The sequence below is a fragment of the Rutilus rutilus genome, assembly GCF_951802725.1.
Source record: "Rutilus rutilus genome assembly, chromosome: 10".
In the NCBI taxonomy this organism is placed as follows: Eukaryota; Metazoa; Chordata; class Actinopteri; order Cypriniformes; family Leuciscidae; genus Rutilus; species Rutilus rutilus.
The window spans coordinates 15,304,836-15,331,386 of record NC_140215.1 but is presented as its reverse complement, the minus strand read 5'-3'; the positions used below and the strand labels follow the sequence as shown (position 1 = coordinate 15,331,386).

At 35.5% G+C, this 26,551-nt stretch overlaps 4 protein-coding genes across 5 annotated transcripts; 3 read left to right on the top strand and 1 right to left on the bottom strand.

Moving 5' to 3' along the window:
• The first annotated feature begins 496 nt into the window (after window positions 1–496).
• Window positions 497–2,965, top strand: LOC311297858 (uncharacterized protein). The gene is made up of 6 exons (XM_084420333.1): window positions 497–924; window positions 1,019–1,066; window positions 1,416–1,460; window positions 1,792–1,830; window positions 2,037–2,092; window positions 2,760–2,965. Exons 1-5 carry the CDS (start codon window positions 654–656, stop codon window positions 2,063–2,065), a joined length of 432 nt encoding a protein of 143 aa, XP_084276459.1. The 5' UTR covers window positions 497–653; the 3' UTR covers window positions 2,066–2,092; window positions 2,760–2,965.
• An 8,829-nt stretch (window positions 2,966–11,794) lies between these two features.
• Window positions 11,795–15,995, top strand: LOC311298577 (E3 ubiquitin-protein ligase TRIM38-like). The gene is made up of 11 exons (XM_084421627.1): window positions 11,795–11,952; window positions 12,840–12,958; window positions 13,097–13,141; window positions 13,231–13,344; window positions 13,422–13,553; window positions 13,809–13,913; window positions 14,013–14,147; window positions 14,480–14,534; window positions 14,694–14,717; window positions 14,879–14,905; window positions 15,023–15,995. The coding sequence occupies exons 1-11, from the start codon at window positions 11,934–11,936 to the stop codon at window positions 15,550–15,552; spliced, it is 1,305 nt and encodes a 434-aa protein (XP_084277753.1). The 5' UTR covers window positions 11,795–11,933; the 3' UTR covers window positions 15,553–15,995.
• A 1,451-nt stretch (window positions 15,996–17,446) lies between these two features.
• On the top strand, window positions 17,447–21,744 carry LOC311297970 (uncharacterized protein). 2 transcript variants are annotated; one of them, XM_084420494.1, is made up of 8 exons: window positions 17,447–17,634; window positions 17,814–17,911; window positions 19,079–19,156; window positions 19,534–19,662; window positions 20,480–20,608; window positions 20,719–20,838; window positions 21,080–21,131; window positions 21,352–21,744. In XM_084420494.1, exons 1-8 carry the CDS (start codon window positions 17,583–17,585, stop codon window positions 21,417–21,419), a joined length of 726 nt encoding a protein of 241 aa, XP_084276620.1. In that variant the 5' UTR covers window positions 17,447–17,582; the 3' UTR covers window positions 21,420–21,744. The 2 variants fall into 2 exon arrangements, with proteins under 2 accessions (XP_084276620.1, XP_084276621.1); XM_084420495.1 differs by having other exon boundaries at window positions 17,584–17,634; window positions 17,814–18,943; window positions 21,352–21,737.
• A 1,108-nt stretch (window positions 21,745–22,852) lies between these two features.
• Window positions 22,853–26,208, bottom strand: gja8a (gap junction protein alpha 8 paralog a). Its single transcript, XM_084420493.1, has 2 exons — window positions 25,940–26,208; window positions 22,853–25,311 (listed from the first exon to the last, which is right to left on the bottom strand). Exon 2 carries the CDS (start codon window positions 25,296–25,298, stop codon window positions 23,133–23,135), a length of 2,166 nt encoding a protein of 721 aa, XP_084276619.1. The 5' UTR covers window positions 25,299–25,311; window positions 25,940–26,208; the 3' UTR covers window positions 22,853–23,132.
• Window positions 26,209–26,551: the final 343 nt, after the last annotated feature.

Sequence of the window (26,551 nt, the reverse complement as noted above, 5' to 3'; positions counted from 1 at the left end):
CAGCTTACAAAACTGAGGACGTTTTTGTGACATCTGTGAACCAGATAACTTAATGAAAAGCGCTGCTATTAATAGCATTAGGTTAACCTGTAGCTGCTAGTTGTTACCTAGCTCATTGTATCTTAATAACCTAATGTATTCATTTTTTAAGATCCTAATTGTTTAAACAATATGATTTGATATCAAATTAGTTCATTTAAATGCTTTTTCAATTTTATTTTCTGCCAGTATAATACCAGGTGACCATTCCAGTAAGTTAGATATTAAAGTAAAAGAAAAAAAGGTCATTTTAATTTATGAATCAAACTAAATCTAGAGTAAAAATGGATGTTTTCATTAGTGTAATTCTAGACTGAAAATAAACAAGTACTTAGTAAGAAGAAAGCTATTCCCATTTTCCAGAAACTTGTGAGGAAATTGAAAATGTGCTGGCAACTGGGAAAAGGATTCGAGTGCCAAAGCTGCTTGATAAAAGTCCACCAGAGAACAAAACGTCAGAAAGGAAGGAAGCTAAGGATAATGCTGTAAGTAACATGAAAAGACTGCACGATGAACTCAATTCATTGAATAATTTAAATACCTCTTACTTGTGTTAGTTGTATTTTCAGGCAGCCCAAAAGGCAAGCATTGAGGAAGGAAAGCAGACATTTCTGATGGACATTTTAAAAAAGAGACAAGCCTTGAAAAGGAAGCAACCACTATTTCCTCCTCATTCTACACCTAAAAGAGGACAAAATATTGTAGATGATGAGATAACAACAAGTGAGAGTGAGGATGAACTAATTCCAAAATCAAAATTTGATGAGCTTGAGAACCGATACAAATCTCTAACTCGGAAATATCAAGAAGCTATTGCTGAAGGGAAGGAACAGAGGAAATTAAATGCTGAGCTTCAAACTTGTTTAGTAGCCAAAATTATTTCTGGTAATTATTAATATTATTATTAGTAGCATTATCTTTTCTTTTTTTTTTTCTTTTTTTTTTACACATACATAATATTTGAGACTTTATGTTCCAGGAAGCAACACATCTCCAGCCTCCATCCCAGACCTTCCAGTGACAACTGGTAAGATTTTGTGCACAATAATAACAACAACAAAAACAATAATAATAATAATAATAATAATAATAAAGATTACATTTACAAATAACATGGTCAACTTATTTTAAAACTATTACATTCAAAAAATTAAAATCTAATTTTATTGCCTTCTCTAATTCCAGTGCTCTTAAAAACTTGCACTGTTTGTTATTCATAAGTTTGCAGATTTTTTGTGTATATTGAATATTGTGATGCATTTTTTTGTTTAAAGATTACAGGGAATTACTCAATGAACTGAAAAAGGCCAATTTTATTTTCTGCAGTATGTTGAGAGATCATTTTTTTGCATTTGTGGGTACATTATATCTTTCAGGTTGCAACACCACCGCAGCCACTACAGCTCTTCCAAAGACAACTGGTAGGACTGGCTTTTAAAAACATTACCACCACACCAAGGCACTTACTGAATGCATTTGTGTCTGCTAAGGATGATTTTACACATAGGCCTATGTAATGTTTGAAAATTGCTTGTATTTTCCTAATTTGTCAAAGTCATTTTGGATAAAAGCCTCATTTACAAATAACCTGGTTAACTTATTTAAAAACTATTACATTTATAAAATCTAATTTTATTGCCTTCTCTAATTCCAGTGCTCTTAAAAACTTGCACTGTTTGTTATTCATAAGTTTGCAGATTTTTTGTGTATATTGAATATTGTGATGCATTTTTGTTTCACTCAATGCCTCAGAGAGCAGCCCCCCTTTAAAACACCCTCAAACAGCAATTGGTAAGTATTGGTGATCTTTGCAGATTTTTTTTTCCTGTTATATCAATCATATTATTACCATTACTATTATTGTTATGTATGTTACATGATAGGGCCAGTTTAGCCATATGGATGGATTACTACCTGTATCCCCACATGGTTAATCTGGTCCCACTGTAATTGTTATGAAAACTTCACCTCCCTAAACTGCACACCCCCTCCCACAGAGATCAATTCTGCTGTTGATCAAAACTAGTCTGAACAAACTTCAGATAACAATGAGGTATGATTTTAATTAAATAGAATATTTAGGAGAGGCTGGGGCTGCTTGTTACTTACTCCAGTGTTTATATTAGTTGGTTTAAGCTGGTTTACATTTTTGCATTAGGTACATACCTCAAAGCCTACAAAAAAAAGCTACCGAGCATTTCCACCGTTATGTACCAGGAAAAAAAAAGATTATATTTAATTGAACACACAAATGTGAGGCATTTTGTCGCAATATGTGGTAAGCTGTCACAATGGAACCAGTTCAAACTTTTGGGTAAAATTTACCTTCACTGTATATTGTAGATGTTTTTCGACTGAATTAATACAAGTGTGGTTTAATTGTGTGCACTTGCAACAGCAATACAAATATTACACTAAAGTTTTAAATAAAATATTGTAATATGAGTTTTGAACTAGTTGTTTGAAACAACATACAAACAAACATATTTGTAACGTGTGTAATTCAGACTTTGAGTCAAAAACGCAGTTAGTGATTGAGACAACTTTCCATTGTGATTGCCAACCTCAGTCTCTCTTATGCAAGATGGATATGACCCTCTACTTAACAAAACAACAAAAAGTCAAGAGAGAAATGTTGATTACAAATTTATAAGAATGGAGACTGCAGTAGTGTTATGTTTCTTAATAAATGTTTATTTTTAAAATTTAATTTCTTATAGGTTAATATCGGTGAAGGTGTAGTTATACACCGTGACAAATGGAGGAAGATACAGCTCAATGTAAAGGACAGCTTGTTTGTGAAAGAGCTGGCAGTGTGCATTTGGGGAACAAGCACACTGGCCAACCGAAGCCTGGAAGGAAAAAGTTGCCCCACCACAAAATCAGATCCTAGGCCACCTCTGACACCTCACAAAGTCAGAACACTAAAAAGTAAGTGATGTGTCAACTTTAGAGAATTATGTTCAGGGCTCGACATATAAAGGGTTAACACTTTATAATAACTGCATGCTATTAATCATTAGTTAAGCATTAGTAAACAATTCATTCATAATTTATAAAGCATTAATAAACATTAATACACTGTTTATAAATACAGCTATAAATGCTTTATTCTTGATTTATAAGCATATCTATAATAACTTTTTTTTTGTGAGTTCATCTAAAGTGAGGACTATTTATGCCTTATAAAGCATTTAAAGGAACAGTCCCCCATTTTTTTAAATAGGGGTTATTCACCGTCTCCCCTAGATTTATTTAGGTGGGCAAAAGCATTTTTCTCTCAGTGCATGCATTAACTTAGTCTGGCAGAGCTGCCGCTAGCTTAGCTTAGCATAGTGAATGGAATCCTATGTTGCCAGATAGCATGTCGAGAATAAAAGTGAACCCCAAAAAACTAAAAAAAACAACTAATTACTTCTTGTGACCTGCGTATTCACAACGAGTACAAATAGCAATGCAGATTAAGACTAGGCAATTTCCTAGGCAGATATTGACATGGGACTATATTGGGGGGAAGCACAGGCGAAGCACTGCTACTTGGGCACAGAGATATCACGCATGCACCCAAGTAGCAGTGCTTCGCCTGTCCTAACGATCAACAGTAATAATGCTCATACTGTCAAATTTAGCCTTATTCAAGAACAGCATCTATAGATATTTGTAGTAGTCAAGGCTTAAAGGATTTGGACCAGCTAATGACCAGCATGGACCAGCTAATGACCAGCTTGGACCAGCTAATGACCAGCTTGGACCAGCTAATGACCAGCTTGGACCAGCTAATGACCAGCTTGGACCAGCTAATGACCAGCATGGACCAGCTAATGACCAGCTTGGACCAGCTAATGACCAGCTAATGACCAGCTTGGACCAGCTAATGACCAGCTTGGACCAGCTACCAGCTTGAGCTGGTATTAGCTGGATTCTCCAGTAGTCTAGTATAGTTTGACTATAGTCTAGAAAAATCCTTAGCCTACATTTAATATTTGACATTATTTGATTAGTAATTAGTATCCAGCTCTTTACATTAAATTGGTTGAGTAAGCACAATGAACTAATAAAATAATAAAATTAAGTTTAAATTAAGATACTAACCATATATTTAGGCTATATATAGCATTGCTTATTCCACCACACAAAGGACTGTTTGGTGACAATCCGTTATACATGTGAAGATTGTAGGCTGTATCTTGAAGATTTTTGTATATCGTATCTTCTGTTATGAAGACGAAGTTTGACATTTCTTTAATTAAACAAAATAAGAACACAATGTTGTAAAAAATAAACAACTTAGGCTGTTCTGTTAGATGTGTTTTTAATACTTTTTGTTTAATTATATCTCTAGGTAATGAAGATATAGCCTATCAACAAAAATAAATCTTATATAGGCCCTATAATAAAAAAACTTATAGGCCTATATAAAATAGAAAAAAGGCCTATATAAAATAGAAAATAAAAAAAGGGCCTCATTGATTAATTTTGCCTGATTGGGGGCTGCTACTATTTGCTTAAGCTTTTTGAACGTAGAAGTGTGATAAAGGAGTGATAGGCTATCAATTTTATGTGGATAAAGGCATATTTTGTACATGACTACACATGTCCTTATAAGGCCAAGAAAAGATGTCGTTTTAACGACATAAGATCTCGTTATTAGACATAATTGAGGGGAAAAAATAATATGTATGTGGCAGCAATGCGTCACCGTAATATAAGCCTATTTATTGATTGATTTTTGTTCTTCTAACGTTAGTCTGGTATAACGTTAGTGCTGCATATTATGACCGTTCTAAAAATCTTGGCTTTTATTTTTATAGGCTATATTTACTATTACTTCCGGGTCACATGGCCAACCTGTCTTTTTTTTAATGTAGATCTTAAAACGGAGAAATGAAAAAAGGAATTTCAAAAAAACAAAATCGGACCGTTATTTGAATTTGGTTTAGTCGTTTTTCGTTTTTGGATTCAGAAACCAAAAACGGGAGACCGGCTCTCTTTTTTTTTTTTACCGTTTCTTTGTTTTTGGTTTGAAACGACAAACGAAAAAAAGGTGAGTTCATCTTGGCTACTTAGGTAAAGTTGGTTTTATATTCGCATATTCGCACATTCGCCGACTTCCGCGTCCAATAACTCGTGAACTAAACGTTGTTGCTACACAAAACACCTATCACATATAACGACAGATAAAACACCAGAGGCTACAACATAATTTTCCTCAAAACGATCTTTCCTTCGCACTGGACAAAATACATTGATCTCTATGCGCAGGCTGCTAAGAAGGGACCATCTGCAAAGTGCAAACCCGAAGGAAAGCTCGTTTTGAGGAAGATTTAAATATTAAAACAATGTTATTTGTGTAGTAACAATATTCAGCTCACGAGATATTGAACGCGGAACTCCGCGAATATGCAAATATAAAACCAACTTTACACAAGTTGCAGACTTAATCATGTAGGTCAGGACCTTCAGTACCACATACGTGAACAGCACCATGAACATAGTCAAGTAAAAAAAAGAAAAAAAGAAAGAAAGATTATTTGCCAACCAGGGTAAAAATAGTTTCAGGTTTGATATTTGCTGCGTATTCACCTAGACTGCTTTAGTGTGCTTTTGTGTAGGCTATTACAGTACACACAGTACGCAAATATGTTTTATTTAAATAACATTTACACATATTTATTACACATATTTTTTATGTAAAACTTACAATAATTCACCAAAGGGATATTCCAAAGGTTGTAGAATGTTCCTAGTGACCTGACTGACTTACTACAGGTGAGATTTTGACAATACCACCCTTACTGTACGTTCAGTACACAAATATTAATTTGAAAAAATTGCTGTAATGTTTTTTCAAGTTCCAAAGGCTGTAGTGCTCTCCCAGTGACCAGACTGACTTACTACAGGTGAGATTTTGACAATACCTCCCTAACTGTACATATACAGCACACAAAAATCCACATGGAAAAATTACAGTAATTCACCTAAAGTGTTTTTTCATGTTCCAAAGGTTGTTGTAGTGCTTTCCTAGTGACCACACTTACTTACTACAGGTTAAATTTTGACAATACCTCCCTTACTGTACCAACAATAATCAAATATGTTTATGAAACAATTACTGTAATCCCCCTAAAGTATTTTTTCATGTTCCAAAGGCTGTAGTGCTTTCCTAGTGACCAGACTGACTTACTACAGGTGAAATTTTGACAATACCTCCCTTACTGGACCAACAATTACTGTAATCCCCCTAAAGTGTTTTTTCATGTTCCAAAGGTTATAGTATGTTCCTAGTGATCACTCTCAATTAACTTTGATAAATGTATTAGGTAAAAGTAGGTATTAGAACTGCTGTTCCTTGTACAACACATTTCTTTCATTGATTAAAAAAATGCAGATATTTTAGGTTAATCATATTTTCAACGTTATAAATAAGCAACACCCTTATTGTAATGATTCAAGTTAAGTTTTTGTTATGAAGTCCTGAAGAAGTGGATTCTGGAACACCCTGCTGCTTCAATGTATATCTAATGAGTGATTATAATCAAGGTATTAATCAATAGTTTTCCTTCTAAATATCAAATGAGTTGAATGACTTCTCTAGGTTTATGAGATTTTACTTTGTTATAGAAATTACCAGTGTGATTATCAAAAATGTTATTTCATGTATCCTTTAAATGTCTGTATTTGATATCTGAGGTGTAACGTAAGGGTCTGGCCCATGCCAGGAATGCAGTAACAGTGCTTGCTCATTTAGCCTGGCTTCCAGAGATGAAATATGGACTTCTTTAACAGGTGTCACTACATCCATCTGCTTTTCTAGGCTACCCTGATAGCAATGGTCTCAGGAGTCATTGAAACCTATAGTTGAGAGACTGTTACAGTTAGATTTATATCCTCTCCTTGAGAGAAAGAACATGTTATCTTGATGTTTTGAGAAGACTCTCCTCCTCACCAAATCCAATCTTGAAGAAACTGTGTCTGTGTGTGTTAGTATTCTTGGTTACAGGTTAAGGAACAAGTGGAAATATAGCTGCAAGCAGCGATACGGGGGCAAGCCCCTGAAGCAGCAGCAAGAGCAGGAAGAGTAAATCAGCAGAAATTGAAGAAAAAAGAGCTGGTTCAGAAGTACAGGTGAAAATTAACTCAAAATGAACAGAAGTTCAGATGAGAATGACCACAGAATGAAAAATACATACTTATTTATAATCCAAGAGGAAGAAAGATTAGTACAATGTTGAATAATAAACAAATCACACAGTTTTTTTAAATCATCCCACGCAGGGCTCGAACCCATTATCTCTGGGTCAGATACCTGTCACTCATATCATTGCGCCACTGGGAAGTTGCGTTTTTTTGCAAGATGAAGAAGGTCCATAGTTCAAGTGAGAAGCAATTCAAAATTAATCATTTTTGTATAAATTTGCTGCATGTTGTATTTATCGAGTTCGTTCACATATAGACACCATGTCTGGAACAGAAGCAACTTTTTCACCACTTAAAACCACAATACCTCTTGTGGTCTGGGAATGTGCCACACAGGATTCAAACCCACAACCGGAATGGTTCGGGGCTCGTGGCACTCAGTTGACGCTGTCTTACCAAGCTGCCGAGGAGAGGCTTAAGTGTAAGAATGAGCACACAAAAGCATGTTAATCAGATTAGCAAGCTAAGTTAGCTTAATGCTAATGTAGTTTATGGTTAGCCTGATAGCTGAAGAGCCACATTAGAAAGAATGGCATCTGGTTAGCATGCTAACCAATTAGCATGCTAAGCTAACTACCATAAGGAGACAAATACAGGTCAAATTTGGAGCAAAATATATCGGGAACGGTAGCGAAAATCAAAAATCTGTTCAGTCACTTCTGTGTGGCTAGGTCCAAAGATCATCTTAGCCAATTATCGTAAGAACTGAACAAAATTTGAATGAGGAGTAGCAAAAAAACTGAACTCTGTACTTTTCAAAATGGCCATTACTGTAATGGGCGGAGTCTTATTGTAAGATATTGATTGTGATCACCATAATGAGTGGAATCAGGTGTACTAAGTTTAATTTTACATCTATTTACATTCACATCTAGATCAAAGGGTTCAAAAGCTATAAGCCTTTTAATGTGGAATTTTTGAACTGGTGGTGGCGCTATAGAGTTGGTCCTAGAGACTCAAAAATTGGTCCAATTACTATTCATTACAATCACTACAAGTGTGGAAGGTCACGACGTGCCTAAATTCAGGGTCCGAATGTCAGCCGCATAATTGATGGCGATATGCTTCAGTCTATCTGTGTAGAAAATGTGTGATTATTTATTAGCCAATCAGAATCATTCAACCTGAAGCAATGACAAAGCTTAGACCTAAGTGAAGGGTATAATTGCTGTGATTTTTGTAAATGTAAGGGTGTCAGCACTTTTGTTACTGTAATCACTCCTTGTGATTCTTGAAGCTGACTTCTGCCTGATGAAACTGCAAACTATCTTCAAATCTATCAGTAAAATTTCCTTTAATTTATTATAATTTTGACTCTTGTCTTAAATTGACTGCACTTCTAACTCCTGGTCTTAATAAATCATATCTGGTCCTTGGGTCTTTAACTGTAAGTCCCAAAATACAGATATACAGTGGTAATCCATATTGCAACAAGGACAATAAAGCAGAAGTTTCAGCAGATATTCTTTAATGATGTTCCACTGTTTAAGGTACACAGTGAGCACAACCATTGGACATCTTTTCCAGGTAGCTTGTCTGGTGATAGTCCAATGCAGCATACACTGGGTACCATCTTTGGCACTGTTCACATTTGTAAACGTGACAAGAATTAATTATGTAACAAACCACTAATAGTTATGTGTGTTAACCAATTACATAATGCAATGAATAAATATTAAATAACATGTTCAATTGCTTAAATATATTTGTTTACCCAAAGTAGTCCTGACTGAAAACATTTGAAAAAATTGTATTCAAACACACACATTTGTTTTACTTAAACTTTTACGTCACTTCACTAAAATAAAATATTGTAAAGTAAAAAGTACTTGACAAAACAATCAGTTAAAGGGTTTATGATAATATAAGAACAACTTAAACCAAGAGAGGATCAACAACAGCAAAATTTTGAAGAGGTGAAATTGAAATATTACTCTAACCACGAAGAATTAATTACAACTTTTATTTATAATCCCAGTGGTATTCCATGAACAATTAGAAAGATAATAGAAATAAAACAGTGCACTGTACGGTATCTTGAATGCCTCCATGATATTGCTGAACATTATCTGTCAGATTTGCTAAACCAATGCGTACAGGTTCAGTCACTACTGTTAATAATAATGTAGCCCCTATTAATGTACTACAACCTTAAACAAACAAAACCCCTTTTAGTGAATTACAGTATTATATCATTATGTAATACAGTATTATTAGGTATTGTCAAAATTTCACGTGTAGTAAGTAAGTATGGTCACTAGGAAAGTACTACAACCTTTGGGATATTAAAAAAAACCACTATAGGTGATTTACAGTTTATTTCATAAACATATGTAATAAACATATGTAATAATATGCTCATTACTAAACATATTTAATAATTGTACAGTAAGGGAGGTATTGTCAAAATGTCACCTGTAGTAAGTCAGTCTGGTCCGAAGGAAAGCACTACAGCCTTTGGAACACGAAAAAATACTTAGGGTGAATTACAGTAATTAAAAAAAAAACCATATTTGTCAACTGTACGTACGGTAAGGGAGTTTTTGTCAAAATTTCACCTGTAGTAAGTCAGTCTGGTCTGTAGGAAAGCACTACACCCTTTGGAACACGAAAAAATACTTAGGGTGAATTACAGTAATTAAAAAAAAAAACTTATTTGTCAACTGTACGTACAGTAAGGGAGTTTTTGTCAAAATGTCACCTGTAGTAAGTCAGTCTGGTCCGTAGGAAAACACTACAGCCTTTGGAACACGAAAGAATACTTAGGGTAAATTACAGTAATTAAAAAAAAAACATATTGTCAACTGTACTAAGGGACTTTTTGTCAAAATCTCACCTGTAGTAAGTCAGACTGGTCACTAGGAACATGCTACAACCTTCGGATAGTAAAAAATCCTTTTGGTGAATTAATTTTATTTTATTCTAAAAATATTTATGTACCTTATGTATAGCAGTTTCCTAAATACAATCATTACAATGCACTTTTTATTGTTGCTAAAGTACAATCAATAGCATTAGAACACATAATGTGAGAGATATTTGCTGGTACATCTGTACTTTGAAAAAAACAAACATTTTTAAAAATCTGAATTATGCCAGCAGTGTGTGATATGACACTTTAAAACTAATGCAATATATTGTAAAACAAACCTGGAGTGGTAGGTAATACACCTTCAGTCCGTTGGTCAGGTAGCGAATCCCACGGCGGTCTCCATACGCATGCGTTGCTATCACAACCTTATGGCCCTTCTCTATGAGGCACTGTGAGAGCTGGTAGATGTGGCTCTCCACACCACCCATGTTTGGGTAGAAGAAGTCTGACACCATACATATCCTGTGCTTCACACCCTGCTCATGATCAGAGGAGTTTGTGTCGATGGATAGAGGTGGTGTTTTAGGTGCATGAGTGTGACCTCTCCTCCTGTTGCCCATGGTGTTGTGAAATCCTCAGTGCTCTGCCATACAAAAGTAGACATGTACAACATGTAGTTCTGCACAACACAGTTACACAAGCTATATATTGCAGTATATTGTGGATGAACGCCACTACAACAACACTGCAAGACTTACACCAACCTGATTTACATAGGCCTACATGTAAATTAACTAAAAAGACACTAAAAACACTCACCCAGTCAATAACTGGCTGATAAAAAATGTAACTGAATCCTGAACAAATGAACAAAGACTGATTAAATTTCCAGCCCAAAACCTCGTCAAAAACCGCGAGAATGCACAAAAAAACGCCCAATTTTGTTTGTGGCTTGTTTCTCGTTTAAACACATTGAAATCATTAACAAGCTTTAAAATTACCCATTTTTCGACTTAGCCTATCCGATTTTACAAACAATATTCAATTAAATGAACGCAAAAGTAGGCTACACTGACTTCAGTCAAACTATTCTAGCCTACTATTAAACTATAAGCTATAAGCTTATACGGAAAATAATGCGATCAACTTAGGCTATCAATGAGTCTGTTTATTGTCACTAAAAGTCGCTTGGAACAAAAGCATTCAGTAAAATAAAAACATCGAGTGGATATATGGACATAAAAAATAACCCACTTTAACATTTCAATTATTTCAAATGGCAACATGAAACATGCATATTAGGGCTGGGAGAAAAAATCGATTCACCTAGATACCTATTGCGATTTTGTATTTTTTTTTTATTTTTATGATTTTAAAATCGATTTTTTTATATTTTTTATTACAGATATTAATTGAGATTAAATTGCTTTATTTTTGCCCTTGCTTATAGATGAGGTTGACATAAGTTAGCCACTTTCGATTCAATAGAGGATGAAATGTGTCGTTACAGAGCTGCACCATTCATCTTTAAAAGTCTGTGATCTCGATTCAAACACCCACGCGATCTTATTCCATTTAGTTTGTCTATTAAACCTTTGACAAAATCATATCGCAACATTCAAATCTGTGTTGGCGCTGCCGCTGACCCAGAGCCCGCCCAAACCCATTTTTGCCCGCAAAATAGATTGCAAAACCGCCCAATCTGGCAACCCTGACTGCACAAAAACAAACTTACATGGTTTCACCAGGTTTCACTTTAGGTTAGACGGGGCGGGGTCTAGTATAAATATGCTGTACAAACACAACAACCCTTGTTCTTTCGACTGCAGTGACAGTCAAGGATGTGTTCACAAGAGCTCTTATTGGATTACTCTTTACATGAGATATGGCATTTGCAGCAGCTGGTATGCTTTTTCTTTTTCTTAAAAAAAAAAACATTCATATCTTATATAGTGCTAGAGAAATAAAAATCCTTCAAAAATCACTCTAATGTGCTCATTTGGTGCTCAGTTATTATTAATTATTATTGGTGCTCAATTATTAATAATGATTATTATGATCAATGTTGAAAACAGTTTTTGCTGGCTAATATTTTTGTAAAAACCTATACATTTTCTTCAGGATTCTTTGATGAATAGAAGGTTCAATAAACAACATATATTTGAAATAAAATATTTTGTAACATTATAAATGCCTGTCACTTTTGATTAATTGACATGTTTTCAAATCCTAGAAGACAAAAAACACCACTAAATGGTCCATTCCAAGCAGTCTAAAGCCATATCTTCTTCTCTGCTTGAAACAGAATGTCTCTTTTTTTGTTGTTTGGAACTATGAGGTTGAAATGATCACTCAATGAGGAAGTCACTGACTGCACAAAAACAAACTTACATGGTTTCACTTTAGGTTAGACGGGCGGGTCTAGTTTAAATATGCAGTACAAAAACAAAAACCCTTGTTCTTTCGACTGCAGTGGCAGTCAAGGATGTGTTCAAAAGAGCTCTTATTGGATACTTTTTACATGAGATATGGCATTTTTCTCCACAATTTTCTCATACATTCTTTTGTTTGGCAGGAATTTGGAATAGTGCAACAAATATTCAAAAGTATTCATATTGATGTGTTGCATCTTTGTTAACATCACTCCTACAGCATGTTTAAACATGTTAACAACATGTTACTGAGTTGTTTGTAATTAATAGCTTTACCACAATGTGTCAACAGCGTTACTGTTTCATTTCTGTTTCCTGTTGCAGTTACTAAATTCATTGGCTGTCTATATATGTTGCAGAAGAAAAAAGCGCTGGAGTTACCTTTAGTGACGTTAGTCTCATGAAGCCAGACATAAAGAAGAATAAAAGAGCCTCTGCATCATTCCCAATTATCAAGCCAGATCTGAGTGCTACTGAGGTATAATGTCACAAACATCTTCTACAGAGTTTCTTTTTTTATTTTAAACACCAAAATACCTTGTAGTTAGTTTCAGCTTGATTTGAAAGTGCATGGTGAATTAATATTTTGGGCATGTGTCCCTGTTTTTTCTGATAGAATGTTGTTAAAATATTAAAACAATTTGGGAAGGACTGTTACCAGGTAAATATATGCATGTAATATAAAGTATTATTAATTATCTTTAGTTTAAGCTACTAGTATTTGTTTAATATGTAAAAATCTCTCTGTAGTGGTTCAACGTCAAAATACCAGCCACCGAAAGCATTCAGCAAAAACACAACTCTCTTGATGAGTCAAAGGACATTATCAGAGACCTGGCCTCTGAACTGGACAGAGTGGTACAGGTAAACATTTGACATTATTATATGAATTTTCATATGAGTTTAACAGAAGTTTCAAATTATCTGCATTATGCCCACAGTCAAAGATGTTGATGACTCGACAGTTTAAAAAGAAAGGAACTAAAGAAGAGCTGGATGAACAGCAATATTATATTTTGCAATGGGCTGAAGATCTCGAGAACACACAGAAAAAACAACTGGACGAGGAAGAGGTTTGAGTGATTAGTTTCATGTCCTAACCAGGCATAATGCCATAAACTGATATGCGATAAGCAATAAACTGATATGCAATAAGCAATAAAAATATATCTCTTTGAGAGTTTGTGTTCTAACCATCCTGGAGCAAAGTGGCGACAAGATATCATCACTTTGAAAATTATGAATTAACCCTAACTAACATCAGACCCTATTTTAGTTGTCAGTGGTATTTGTTTACTCTTTCGTTTCTTCTCTTTTGTGTGCTGTAGATTCAACAGACCTGTTCAGAGCAGTTGTCAAACAGTGAAATGAAATTTAACAAAGCAAAAAAAATCTTGTCTGACTGGTCTTGGAAACTTAAACACATGGAACAGGTTTGCATGTTTACAGAGATCCGAGGGATAAGACGTTTCTGTCACGCACAAGATTAAATCAGATATCTCAAATATCTTTCTGTCTCTTTCTGACTGTAGAACTCAATATGTCCAAAGAGGGAATGTGAAGAAACACTGAGGGAACTCCACAAAGAATGGAAACAGGGAGAGTCCAGCATACTCCCAGTAATGGACTGGATCATATGGACTGTACTACAGTCAGAAAGCTCTGAGGTAAAGTTGATCATAATGAAAATGAAAATTGGTCATGTAAAGAAATCAAGTATTGCTATATAACTGAGACAGTAGTCCATGGCTTTTCAATATTTAGTTTGTAACTGAACATATCTAAATGCATGAGATTTCAACTGATGTTCTAAGCTTTCAATAAATGTCATACATTGTATGACTCATGTTTATACTTAGGGAAACATGTTTTATATTTATTCCATTTGGCATTTTTTAAAATATTTGTAAAAAATCTATTATTTGTCACTTCAATCACATTTTATTCAAAATTAATGTAAAATCTTAAAGAGTATTTGTGGTTTTATTGTTTTGTATAGAAGGATTCAATCCCCAGACATTGGGTGAAGAGTAAACAGAGATCCAAAAAAGCAGGTGAGGATTACTTTGGTCTTTCCCACAGAGATTTTACATATAGTGTACTGTTTTATGCTGTTTTCATGCTGGTAAAATTTTGTCTCAGAGAATGATAAATTGCATTCAAATATATAAGGTTATGTCAATGTGTTTCCTTGTTGTCTTTTTTCCTCATAGTTGGATTACGCATTCCTAACCCAGGTATTTTCATTAGACTCATTGACTTTTATAAAATCATGGCTTCACTTTTAATTGCATTTTCATTTTTTGGAAAAATAGAAAGAAATAAAAAACATTTGTGTTGATGCTCAATTTAGCATCAATTTGTCAGGCTTAATCCAATGTTACTTTCATTTTTGCAGTTTGGAAGTGGATTACAAAATCAACAGGTAAAGCTCAACTGATATATAGCTCTATAATCAAGATATATACATGTAAATGTACTATACATTACTATATAGAGTTTAATTTTAATAATTCAATATATTCTCATTTTGTTCTTGAAGCTGTTGTAATTCTGGATCCAAACACAGCCAACCCAGATCTACTAGTCTCTGAAGATGGAAAATCTTTGAGGGCAAAAGAATATAATATCCATAATAACTGGAATGAGTTCCAAAGGAAGCGTTCTAAATTCGATGGCTGGACTTGTGTCCAAGCTAAAGAGGGTTATAATACAGGTAGCCATTACTGGGAGGTAGATGTGAAGAACAAACATGAGTGGCGGGTTGGAGTCGTGAAGGAACCAGCTCCTCGTAATGGCTATGTCACCATGAACACAAAAACAGGGTACTGGAATCTGCGTCTGCAGCTGGGAACTTTGATGGCTTTGACTGAACCAGTCACTAAACTCAACATGCAAACACCCTCTAAGATAGGAGTTTATCTGGACATAGAGGAGGGCCACGTCTCCTTCTATGATGCTGAGAAAAGAAGACATATTTACACATTTAATACAGACTTTAGTGAGACAGGAAACATTTACCCAATGTTTGGCACCATTGAGACAGGCAGAGCATTGGTGATTTCATCATAAAATGTATTTACCAACATGTAGTTTAATACATAGCCAACCTCATGGTCCTTCCTTCTCTTGCATTGAGCTTTAAAAAGAAGACTCATTTGTTGTATTTGCTTGGTTGGATGCTTTATATGCACACTGTCATTTTAATCATATATTAATAATATTGATTTGAATTAAGTAATATTTGTGGGTCTTGAAATAGATCAGTTTAATTCTCCATTCTCAAATATTTTGATAGAAATTTCACAAATATATTAAGTGTATTATAAATAAATAATTGGTTAGTCAAATACTATATTCCTTTAGTGAAAAATAAAACTGTAAATTTGAGATAAAATGAACTGTTGGATTTTATAATTTTATGGATACTATTATTTTGGTATGTTTAACTCAAACAATCATGTAAATGTGTAAATGATATTCAGAGATTTTATTAAGTTAATAAAGTGTAAAAATGTAAATAAAAAAAATGGGCTATTAATTTTTTTAATTTGATTTGTAACTTATGTGACATCAGGAAGAGGTTATCTACCCTCCTGATTATAGTTCAAACCATCAGGAAGTTATGCAAAATATGTATAACCCCTAGTTTCTTTACAAGGAAGAATCTCTCTCACTATAACGAAGAGGGAAGTCTGGCATACTAAAACTTGTTAGTATATAATTGGTTCTTTGACTCATTCAATTGAAAACAATTATTAATATCTGAGCATTTTCCTCTTTTAGCACAGATACAAAGTGGGAGTAAAAACTATTTACAAAAAGCTGTAATTACATGTAAAATAAAACTGTAATATTTGGGGAAAATGTAGGCTATTTTAGGGACTTTAGGGCTTGTAGTAAAATTCCAAATTTGCAAAGTCATGGCCAGAAGGAGATGCGTCACCTATACGTTTCATCATGACATAGTTTTTCTGTAAAACACATTAACTGAGACAATTCAGAGGTTTACTGTCATGAACATTCAGTTATTTTGTATTTTTTTTTTCAGTTACCTTTTTTATTTAGTTTCCTGCCACTTATTAGTTTCTATGGAGATTCATTAATCATCACAGGTGTTCATACCCTGAATATTAAAAACACACAATTCAAGTTGAATTAATCAAGTTGAATTAATGTAACCTTCTGTCATTTTTACTCTTCATAGTGTAGCCTACACTTGCAGGTGTTGACTATAATTAATTTACTGTTAGACCCATTAAATAATAATAAGGATACACAATATCTAAAAAGTATATAATTATATAATTATCTAATTAAAAATAACCTCAAAACATAACATAAATGGGGGATATCTATATCTAGCATCGCAGTAGCTGAATGTCACACAGCAACGTTGCTACAGCCCTGTCAATTCTACGTTGTTACAATGTTGTGAGCACGTAGCCTAGACAGCGACGTTGCCATAGTATAAATGCAACGTGCCACAGACGTTGCCACAACTAAATGTGTTTGCTGGGAAATGACCTGTGCAATCATAATTTTTTTTTTATTAAATTTATAATTTAATAATTTATTTTTCTTTAATTGCCTTTATCTCTCTCTAGTTTCATACCAACCTAATCAAACTTGGATTGCCATTGACCTCTTCCTCCAGTTAGACGTTTACCATTTTACCCTTGTTTTTTATAGGCTAGCTATAGCCTTATAATGTCTACCCACTACCAAATCTCTTCCCACTCTCAATATTTTTTACCAGGTTATTTGCCATATTCATTTGTATGCATAGACCAAAATAATTCCGGTAGGCTATCCATTTCCTTTGTATTTGCCTCAAAAACGTCAATATTCATCAAATTGGTGGTGATGACTGACGGGACAGTACAGAGTAGACGATTCAGTCCCCCCCAACCCCACCACTGGTGAAAAAAAAATTGTCACGTGGGTTTTGTTTTTCACACAAATCACGTGACAAAAAAGAAGGAAGCCTTCAATGTGTATTTATTTTAGAGCAAGGGGAATTTTTCGAACCTTCGATTCAGTAAGTACACTATAATGTTCTTCGTATTCCGAAGTGTTTGCCTAGGAGTATCCGACCAACTATGAGGACTTTATCAAAGCTCATTCGAAACCTGCAGGAATCGCCTAGAAACGGTAAATCAATAAAGCATACAGATAATTAAACCGTAATAAAAAATATATAATGTATTTGTTAATGATCCTGAGTGATGGAGATATGTATGTTAATTTAAAGTTAAAGACGACCTGTCATTCAGTTCGTTTTAGTTGTAGCCTGCAGATTATTATGCTATAATGTGTGACTTCTTTTAAAGGACATGATGCCATTTGGGAAATTAATATTCATTCGAAGATGGTTGAGATAGAATATGATTCTATGTCTGAACCGTTCTCAAAACCACACTTGTCATTGGTAAGGTTTCATCACGAAACAATGTAAAACCAACAATGCACTTCTGGGTTCAACTTATTTTTAAACGCTATTACTGAATATTTCTGTCACACTGTAGGGGAGAGTGGGGTGAGTTGTGCCAATTTTTACTCAAAGTGACTTTAAAGTGAGGCCATGGCAGTAATGCCTTTCAACTTAAGGATGTACATATATTTTAGGATGTGGTGCATCCCTGAGAACAATAACTTTGGATCTGAAATAAATTGTTTCAGAAATATAGCTCTTGGGAAAAAAGTGGTCTATGGCACAACTTGCCCCTGGTGCGGGGGAAGTTGTGCCTTTGGGGGAATACATTGGAGGTAAATTGTGCCAGTGATTTCTGAAGTAATGTTATGAACCGTAATGCTATATGAAAGCAAGATAAATTCAATACAAAATTACTCATTTAAGGTTTATTTAGATATTGTCACCCTGGAATACCATAGCATGCGTTTTTCCTACTATGGTCAATTGCATAGGGATTTTGTATTGAACATAACTCTGGATCACAGTGTCATAGAGACAAGGGGGCGGGCTCATTTTACTCAGACAACCAATCAGTCTCTCAGGATCATTGTGAAGCTATCAAGCTACGCCCTAGCAACCATTTAGAGCACCATAGCAACACAATATATGATATTTGTGAATCATTTCAGGCAAAAAGGCTTTGGCAATAGATGCCTGTTGACATAGCGCTGTCTGTCAATTATGTAACATATAAGAATAAAGTGACTAGGCTAATTTCTAAACATCCTATTGTGATATAGGCCACTTAAAAACGGAATAAAACTTCTCTTTAATAACATAGTGCAAACTCAAAACTGAAATCAGTGTTAGCTAAATTAAACAAATAGCAGGCAGGCCTAAGTCAAACAATGATGAGGCATGCCCATCCCCTCACTTCTCAAGATTATCCCCTGTGAGTATGTAGGTCTAGGTGGTCTGGATCTCCCCTATGTGTAATTTTCCTATGTGTATTTGATAATGCTTACATTAGGAATAGGATCATCAAAGGTGATTTCATCTTTAAAAATACTCAGGTTAATTTGTTAAATTAGCATAAACATACAATCTTTATCATGACTGCTATGTTTTGAAGGACAAGCCTGTCACTTAATGATTTGTGTCTATGTCTTTGTATCCACACAGAAACAAACAATAACCTTGGACACCTTTAAACACATTACAACAGACCTGGCAACACAGCTAGATAGAGTCACAACAAAGGTAAATTACTAATTGTTTCTGTTGGTACGTTTGTTTTAGACATTTTATCCAATCAGATCAACTCTTGACATGCCTCAATCCGGTCTCATTTCAAAGGCTGCATAAGTCAGTGATGATGCCTTATTTCAGTAAAGTAACCATTACATCCGAAAGTCATAATGAAATTACAACAATTTACACTTCACAAGGAATAACGGTCAATTTTATAATGGTTAGGCTACTTTTGTGAAATAAGACATCCTACCTTAATGACATATGCGGCTGAGAAATGCACCTTTGAAATGGGACAGCTAATTGATGAACAAGTGAGAGATCATCTACATCACCATTCTTATGTCTAGACACTGAGTGAGTAAGTTTTGCTACTATTCCTATAGGTTTTTGGAAAGTCCCAAGCTTACAATGTGGTGGATGACTTGAGTTTGGAAGAATGTGAAGTTTTCATTGTCAGATGGTCTGAGGAGCTGAAGTGTTTGCGTGCAAAATACAGAAGCCACCTAGGCAAGGTAAAAGTGGTTCAATATCTGTTTGTAACTACACACAGGGTCCAAATTTAAAGCCTTAGAAATTGCCAAATGCGAGTAAAAATATTTTGATCAGGAAATAAAAAGCTGATGGGCCTGTTACTTTATCAGGAAATACTACAGTCTGTTGAATCTTGCATGTCTCTTACAAAGATTAGCTTCTAAAGAACTCAACATGTTACAGCGAAACAGCGAAATGTCACATTCCGTTCCAATATACATATTCCATGGAAGAAACACCAACACTTCACACCTACCTACACTATATTTCCATATCATTTTGAATGTATTTGAATTCACTTCACACCTACCTACACTATATTTCCATATCATTTTGAATGTATTTGAATTGATGATTTGTTAATCAGCTGCAAAATGTAGATATGTGCTTTTATTCTCACATTTCTTTCCATGAAGTAAAGGAGAATGAGAAGGAAACCAGATAGGTTATCAGGGTTAGGGTGTTTCAATAACTAGGCTATTGGTTCATTATACTGTTGGTAACAGCTTATAGTTTATGATATTTATAGGTATGGTCATGTTGGTGTCAGTCTACTGCTGCTGGTGAACTCCATAAAGGGCAGTGTGGTGTTTCATGTTCTTGCGTCAACAGTATAAAGATAGACTATACAGAAAGCAATCAGAACCATGAGAAAACATTCATTCAAACCTAATGCCTTGAATAATCAATCAGTCTCTGATGTAGAGAAGACATGTATTATGCAAATTGCAAGTATTGTAGATACAACAAAAAGATTGTTAAAAGGCAGTTAATGTTTAAATATTTCTATTTCATCAGATTTCCAATGTTAAGAAATGCAGAAGGAGTCTGGAAGGTCTAAACACCAGAAATCATCAAGTTCAGAAACTGACAAAAGCTCATAAAGATTTTCACTGGTTTATTTCTATTTTGAAGTCACTTCCAAAGGTTAGTCATGATAAAAAAGCTTTATCACTTTATCATACTGTCTTTTGAAGCCCATGCATATGAACGTGGATTTATCTGCCTTGTTAATATTCTTTTTTTTTTTGGTTTAGTCCTCAGTGTGTCAAGAAGGATGTGCTATTGAGCTGTTGAATCTTTACAGACTGTGGAAGAAAGGGCAGCTGATCAGCATGCTTCCTATCATGGACTTTATCATGAAGACACTACTCAAGGTATCATGCTGAGATCATGTTTCTCTTTTGTTTGTCTTCTTGTTTATATGCTACTCCACCATTGTAATCATCCACAAGTGTAAAATTGTTTATAAGCCTTGTTTCACTCTTCCATTTCAAATATAACTTTTTTGACTGGCGTTTGAAAACCACTTCAAGATTAAATATAGAACTGACCCTATCCCATCTGGAGTTGCAGATGGTGATCTATGTAAATAACTCTTGGTTTCTATGACTTTAGGATTCCGTTTTGAAACAGAGGCTTCAACATAGATCAGCATTGATGGAAACAGGTGGGGATTTTGTATTTACATGCGTAAAATTTACCTTAGAATAGAATGTGGAGTGGGTGGTGTTTTTTGTAAGCACATATGGTAAGTTGTGCATTTATAAGAAAAGGAAAAGAGATATCACTTTCTGTATGACATTACATTCCCGTAAAATTCCAAAACAAGTCTCCCATTACTTTATTTTTCTAATTTCTATTTCTAATTCTCTGTCTCTCCATTTTAGGTTCATATGTACCATTGGAATTTAAACTACATCTTCTTAAAGACTTGATTATGAAATTCTCACTTTAGCATTAATGTACCACCTTTGTGATCAAACTGAATGACAGCTCTACAAGGAATGGGAGCATGAGTGAGCCAAGAACCATCACAAACAATAGTAACAAACTTAGTTTGAACAAAAAGCCTTTACAAGCTGCTTGGAAGAACTATTATATACAGCTGCTGTGTAGCTAATGGAATGAGACAACAAAGGACATTTCCTTGACTGGAGGTTAGGCAATAGGCACTGATGAGAAGTCTTAACAGTTTACAGCTAGTAGTTTGGCAAATTAGAGTTAATTGTCAATGCAAAATCACATGATGTATTAATAAATGAAAATATTTTTGACACATTTGTTTACTTCATGTATGTGGTTTTTTTAATCTTCCCAGATTGGCCTTGTTGTGTATGACAAGGTACTTTCAGTTTCTCTTTTTGGGACTGTGGTTGTTCATTGTTTTCTGTGTATTTTCAGAAGGTTTTAATTAATTAAATAAATAAAAATAAAACATTTATTAAAATTGATTTGAAATTTAAGACGTTAGTAAAACCTTGAGTTATAATATATTTGGCCACTAGAGGTCATAGAAGGTTCGTTTCTCAGTGTTGTTATGTGAAGTGAACTTTCATACCTTCTCTACAGATATAATCGAGTCTTTCTACATTTTAAAAGAAATTATGTCTCAGGTTAGGTGAAAAGCTTTATCCTGCACAACAGACAAACACAGGGCTCTTTAGTCATCACTCGTTGTAGTATCTTTATTATCAGATAAAATCGTGACATATAAACCAGTAAAGGATCATTGTATCTGGTGAGAGGTATTGCACACAGCATAAAATTGTTGTTATAAATCGTTTTTAAATGATACAGTAAATATGGAACTAAATTATGGAACTATAATTTTTTTTTTAAAACTCTTTTTAAAGGACTTGAACACCATTGGTAGTAGCAATTCAGAACAACTCAAAAAAGGATGTGAATGTTATGCACAAATTGGTGGATTTATAAACAATAACACAATTATTTCTATGGCCCAGGATCAGCATGTAACAATAAATGGCAAATGTATAGATAAACATAACTATTAAACACAACCGACAGATAAGGCATAAATTGAGAATGTGAGATTATTTACTCCCTGTGACTATCCCTGTGGATTTGTAATAAATGCTATGAAAAAAATGCTAAAATCAAGATTGTAATTTTTGGTTGTTGTTTGTTTTTGACTTGTATTCTTTGACCTATGTTTTCTATCTTCAAAACATAAATGTTTAACATTAAAAAAAAATTTAAGATTAAAATTGTGTTAGGAAAATATGTCTTTAATACTTTTCACAGCGAGAAATTAGCTACTTTTAAGAAAGTGGCTAATGTTTATACCTTTACTGTATAAGCTATTCATATGATTTTTTTCAGTTTCTTTTGCATTGCTTTTAAGATGAACTTGTGTGAAAATGTATCATCTAGAACAGGAGTTTTTCAAACTTGGATCTGGGATACCACAGAGGTGCTATGGGGCTCAAGAAAATTTTGAGAAATAATATTTTTCTCAATTACTATAAATTCTTATACATGAAAATACATAGCTGCCTTTATACTTCAGTATAAAGGGGAGCATAATTTTGCATCCGATTTTGAAAACTCCTGATCTAGAAAACATGCATGTATGCTGGTCCACCTGATAATGTGGCACTAGAGAAATTTGGAATCAAAGAATTTGATTAAGTTTCTGTTTGGTCAGTCAAATAGTTAGATCATCTGACCTGGCTCTGCTGCTCCCTTTGCTAAGACGACTTAATGATCTTGTTTCCTCTGTTGTCTCTAGTTCCAGAGCTATAAGTGGAACATCCATCACCTCCTCTATGGCCTCCAAGGCTTTTGATTTTTCCGAACACTCCTCCTTCTCAGGGCCCCCAGTTTCCACAGAGTCTTCTTCTTTCTCATCCCACTCCCTAGAGCCTTTCAACTCCTCTGGATCCTCTATCTCTAATGATACCCCATCCTTCCCCAAAGGTTTCTCCTGTACAGTCTCAACTGAAAGTCCTAGAGCGTTATCTAGAACTTCCTCACCTGTATTGAATGCAGTCTCAATAGGTCTATTCTCATTTAGATTTTCTAAAACTTCATCCTTACCCATCCTTACATCTTCTAGAGCACAACTTCTTCCTGCATCCACTAAATCCTCTAGAGCACCACCCTTTCCTATATTATCTACATCTTCTAAAATTCCACCCACCCCTGTGTCTACTTCATCCCTTTGAACTCCATCCCCTTCTGTCTCTTCTACATCCCCCTGAGCTTTGTCCTTTCCTAAATCCACTTCATCCCCAATGGGCTCTATGTCAGATACATTTGACCCTACAACCTCCCCTAAAGCCTCAGACTTTGGTTCCCCCAAATCTCCAGCAATCTTCTCATCATCTAAAGTTTTTACCTCCTCCAAAATGTCCTCATTTACAAAAGGCTCAATCTCACAAAGTTCTCTCTCTTCATCAGACGCCCCGATTTCTGTCCCTTCCTCTACCACATCAGGTAAACTCTCTTCTTCTCTTAACCCCTTGTCCTTATAGGTGTTATCCTCCTTTCCCCCAGATTCCTGTGAGATTTCATTCTCTTCAGCTCCTGAAAAGTTTTCCTCTTCTGTTGGCTCAGCATCTACCAAACTCTTTTTCACTGACTTTTCCTCAGTTGCCTCTCTACTGGCCAGTTCTCTTAGATCTAAATCCAGACTCTCCTCAAGTGATATTAAATATGTTTCCTCCACACTTTCTCCCTCTGATCGCTCCTCCAGTACTTCTGGTAAAGCTGTCTGAGTCTTTAAGCTGTCTACCTCATCTCCTTCCCGAAGTAGCTGCTCTGGTGGGAGTTCTGATAGTGTCTCTGTGACCTGAATGAAGGAGGGTCGAGTCTCATCGCAAATGATTGTCTCCTCTACAGGTGGAGCTGTTGGCATAACCGCCTCCTGACTCCTTTTCTGCTCCTTCTCCAGTTGAGGTGAGAAGAACTGTCCCTCTTCCATACCGACCTCAGCTAGTGGATATATGTGTGCAACCTCGTCTATCTTCTCCTCTTCAAGGTGCCTATAGCCTTTGCGTTTTTGGACAGGGGTGTTTAAGAGAAACGGTAAGCTTCTCTCCGGTGGTCCAAGAGGTTCCAATTGTGCAGGAGCTGGTCGATGGAACACAAAGCGGATCTTCTTCAAGCCAAGGTGGCTGATCTCCACAAAGTTGAGGAACAATGAAACGCAAGCAACTGCCAGCATGAAAATGATGAAGATAGTCTTTTCGGTGGGCCGGGAGACGTAGCAGTCCACCGTGTTGGGGCACGGCCAACGACTGCACTGGTACAGTGGCAGGATGCGGAACCCGTAGAGGAAGTATTGTCCGACCACAAAGCCTACTTCAAACAGAGCTTTGAAGATGATATGGCAGATATAGGTGCAAAGCAAGGTTCCCTCGAGTCTGAACTTTTTGCTACTCTTCGTGCTAGTCTCCTTGGTGGTGCGAACACTTCCCTGATCCGTCGCTAGGGGAAGACGCTCCTCACCTATTTCCTGTTGGTGGCTAACCTCAGCTTCTTCACGCTCCTTGCGCTTCTCCTCCATGTGAATGTAATGGACAGCATGGCCGACGTATACAAGCGAAGGTGTGGATACAAAAATGATCTGTAACACCCATAGACGGATGTGAGAGATCGGAAAGGCCTCGTCGTAACACACGTTCTCACAACCTGGCTGCTTAGTGTTACATATGTAATCAGACTGCTCGTCTCCCCAGACAAACTCGGCAGCCGTGCCCAGAATTAAGATGCGGAAAATGAACAGCACCGTGAGCCAAACACGGCCAATCACAGTGGAGTGCTCGTTTACTTCCTCCAAAATATTACCCAAGAAGCTCCAGTCTCCCATGGTTGTATATTAGCTGTGTACAAGAAAGACAAATAGGAATTAGGGAGAAACAAGATGACACAAGTGTTGGCAGCACTTTATTTTACAGTCTTGTTCCCATGTACATACTATGTACTTTTATAGTAATTGGAATAACTGGGTAATTACTAAGTACTAACTCTGAACCTACCCCTAAACCTAACCTTAACCCATCTAGTAACCTTATATTACCCAGTACTCTCTTAGGTAAGTACATGTGAGTGCACATACTGTTAAAATAAAGTGCAACCCAAGTGTCTTTTATATTATCCATAATAACCCTGACACATACATAATAAACACTTACTGTTTTTTATACAGCGTTTTCAAAATATAGTTATTTTTATAAAAATACTTTCCAAGTGTACCTTCTCACTAATCTGTAAACCTTATTTTTAAACAAAACTAGACTGAACTGACCATTTACAAACAGGACCAGGAAACAACTGTAAGACTCAGATATGCCATTGCCAGAACACATCACCAATGGGCTCACATTCAACAATCTAAGTCATCTGCACATCTTAGACGTATAAGAAAACAATTTTAAAAGACAAAAACTATACATACAACTATACAAATATTAAAAGGAGAGCCAATGTGAACTTTGCTCAAACGGTCACCTTTGCACAGTGGTGGATTCAATGCAGTCCAGTTCTGTCCGTTGCTCCTGGTGCCCTACGGGGCGAATTGAACTCCTGTCCCCCAGTCACCCAAACTCAGTCCTCGTCCTTGTCGCACCACTGAGCAGATGTGAGCGAATGGGCTATGATGGCTGCTTTTCATGCCTGCCGTAGAGTTTAAGCTGCTAACTAGATGCCCTTTATGCACCAGACCACGAGTGTTGATGCAGAAGACAATAGGATCAACAGACCCGCAGCCAGAGGGGCCAGAGGGACAGGACACCATCCACAGGCCCAAACCAAGAGCACACGTTAAAAAATAAATAAAATAAAACTGGGGCATGAGGTCCACAGCAATGGGCAACTTCATCATGATATAAATGCTGTAAGGATGTATCAGATGATGAAAACAGAAAACAGAAAAATCTGTGTTCAAACTTCCTGTTCCATTTAGTTTAAATAATATAGAATGCATAGTAAAAGTGCCAGTAAAAACATTAGCATTGTTACTAAAGATTTTGCTGTCAAATAAATGCTGTTTTTTAGCCTTCTATTCAAAGAATTCAGAACACAAAGATTGATTTACACAGAAAAATTTACACAAATTTATTA

Coding starts and splice junctions, on each gene's coding strand:
- LOC311298577 (XM_084421627.1), top strand. Junction 13,345..13,421: donor AACTGGACAGAGTGGTACAG/GTAAACATTTGA, acceptor TTATGCCCACAG/TCAAAGATGTTGATGACTCG. Junction 14,535..14,693: donor ACAGAGATCCAAAAAAGCAG/GTGAGGATTACT, acceptor TTTTCCTCATAG/TTGGATTACGCATTCCTAAC.
- gja8a (XM_084420493.1), bottom strand. CDS start 25,298: ATGGGAGACTGGAGCTTCTTGGGTAATATTTTGGAGGAAGTAAACGAG.
- LOC311297858 (XM_084420333.1), top strand. CDS start 654: ATGGACATTTTAAAAAAGAGACAAGCCTTGAAAAGGAAGCAACCACTA. Junction 1,067..1,415: donor AGACCTTCCAGTGACAACTG/GTAAGATTTTGT, acceptor TATATCTTTCAG/GTTGCAACACCACCGCAGCC. Junction 1,831..2,036: donor ACACCCTCAAACAGCAATTG/GTAAGTATTGGT, acceptor CCCCTCCCACAG/AGATCAATTCTGCTGTTGAT.
- LOC311297970 (XM_084420494.1), top strand. CDS start 17,583: ATGAGGACTTTATCAAAGCTCATTCGAAACCTGCAGGAATCGCCTAGA. Junction 17,912..19,078: donor CAAAACCACACTTGTCATTG/GTAAGGTTTCAT, acceptor GTATCCACACAG/AAACAAACAATAACCTTGGA. Junction 20,609..20,718: donor TTTTGAAGTCACTTCCAAAG/GTTAGTCATGAT, acceptor TTTTTGGTTTAG/TCCTCAGTGTGTCAAGAAGG.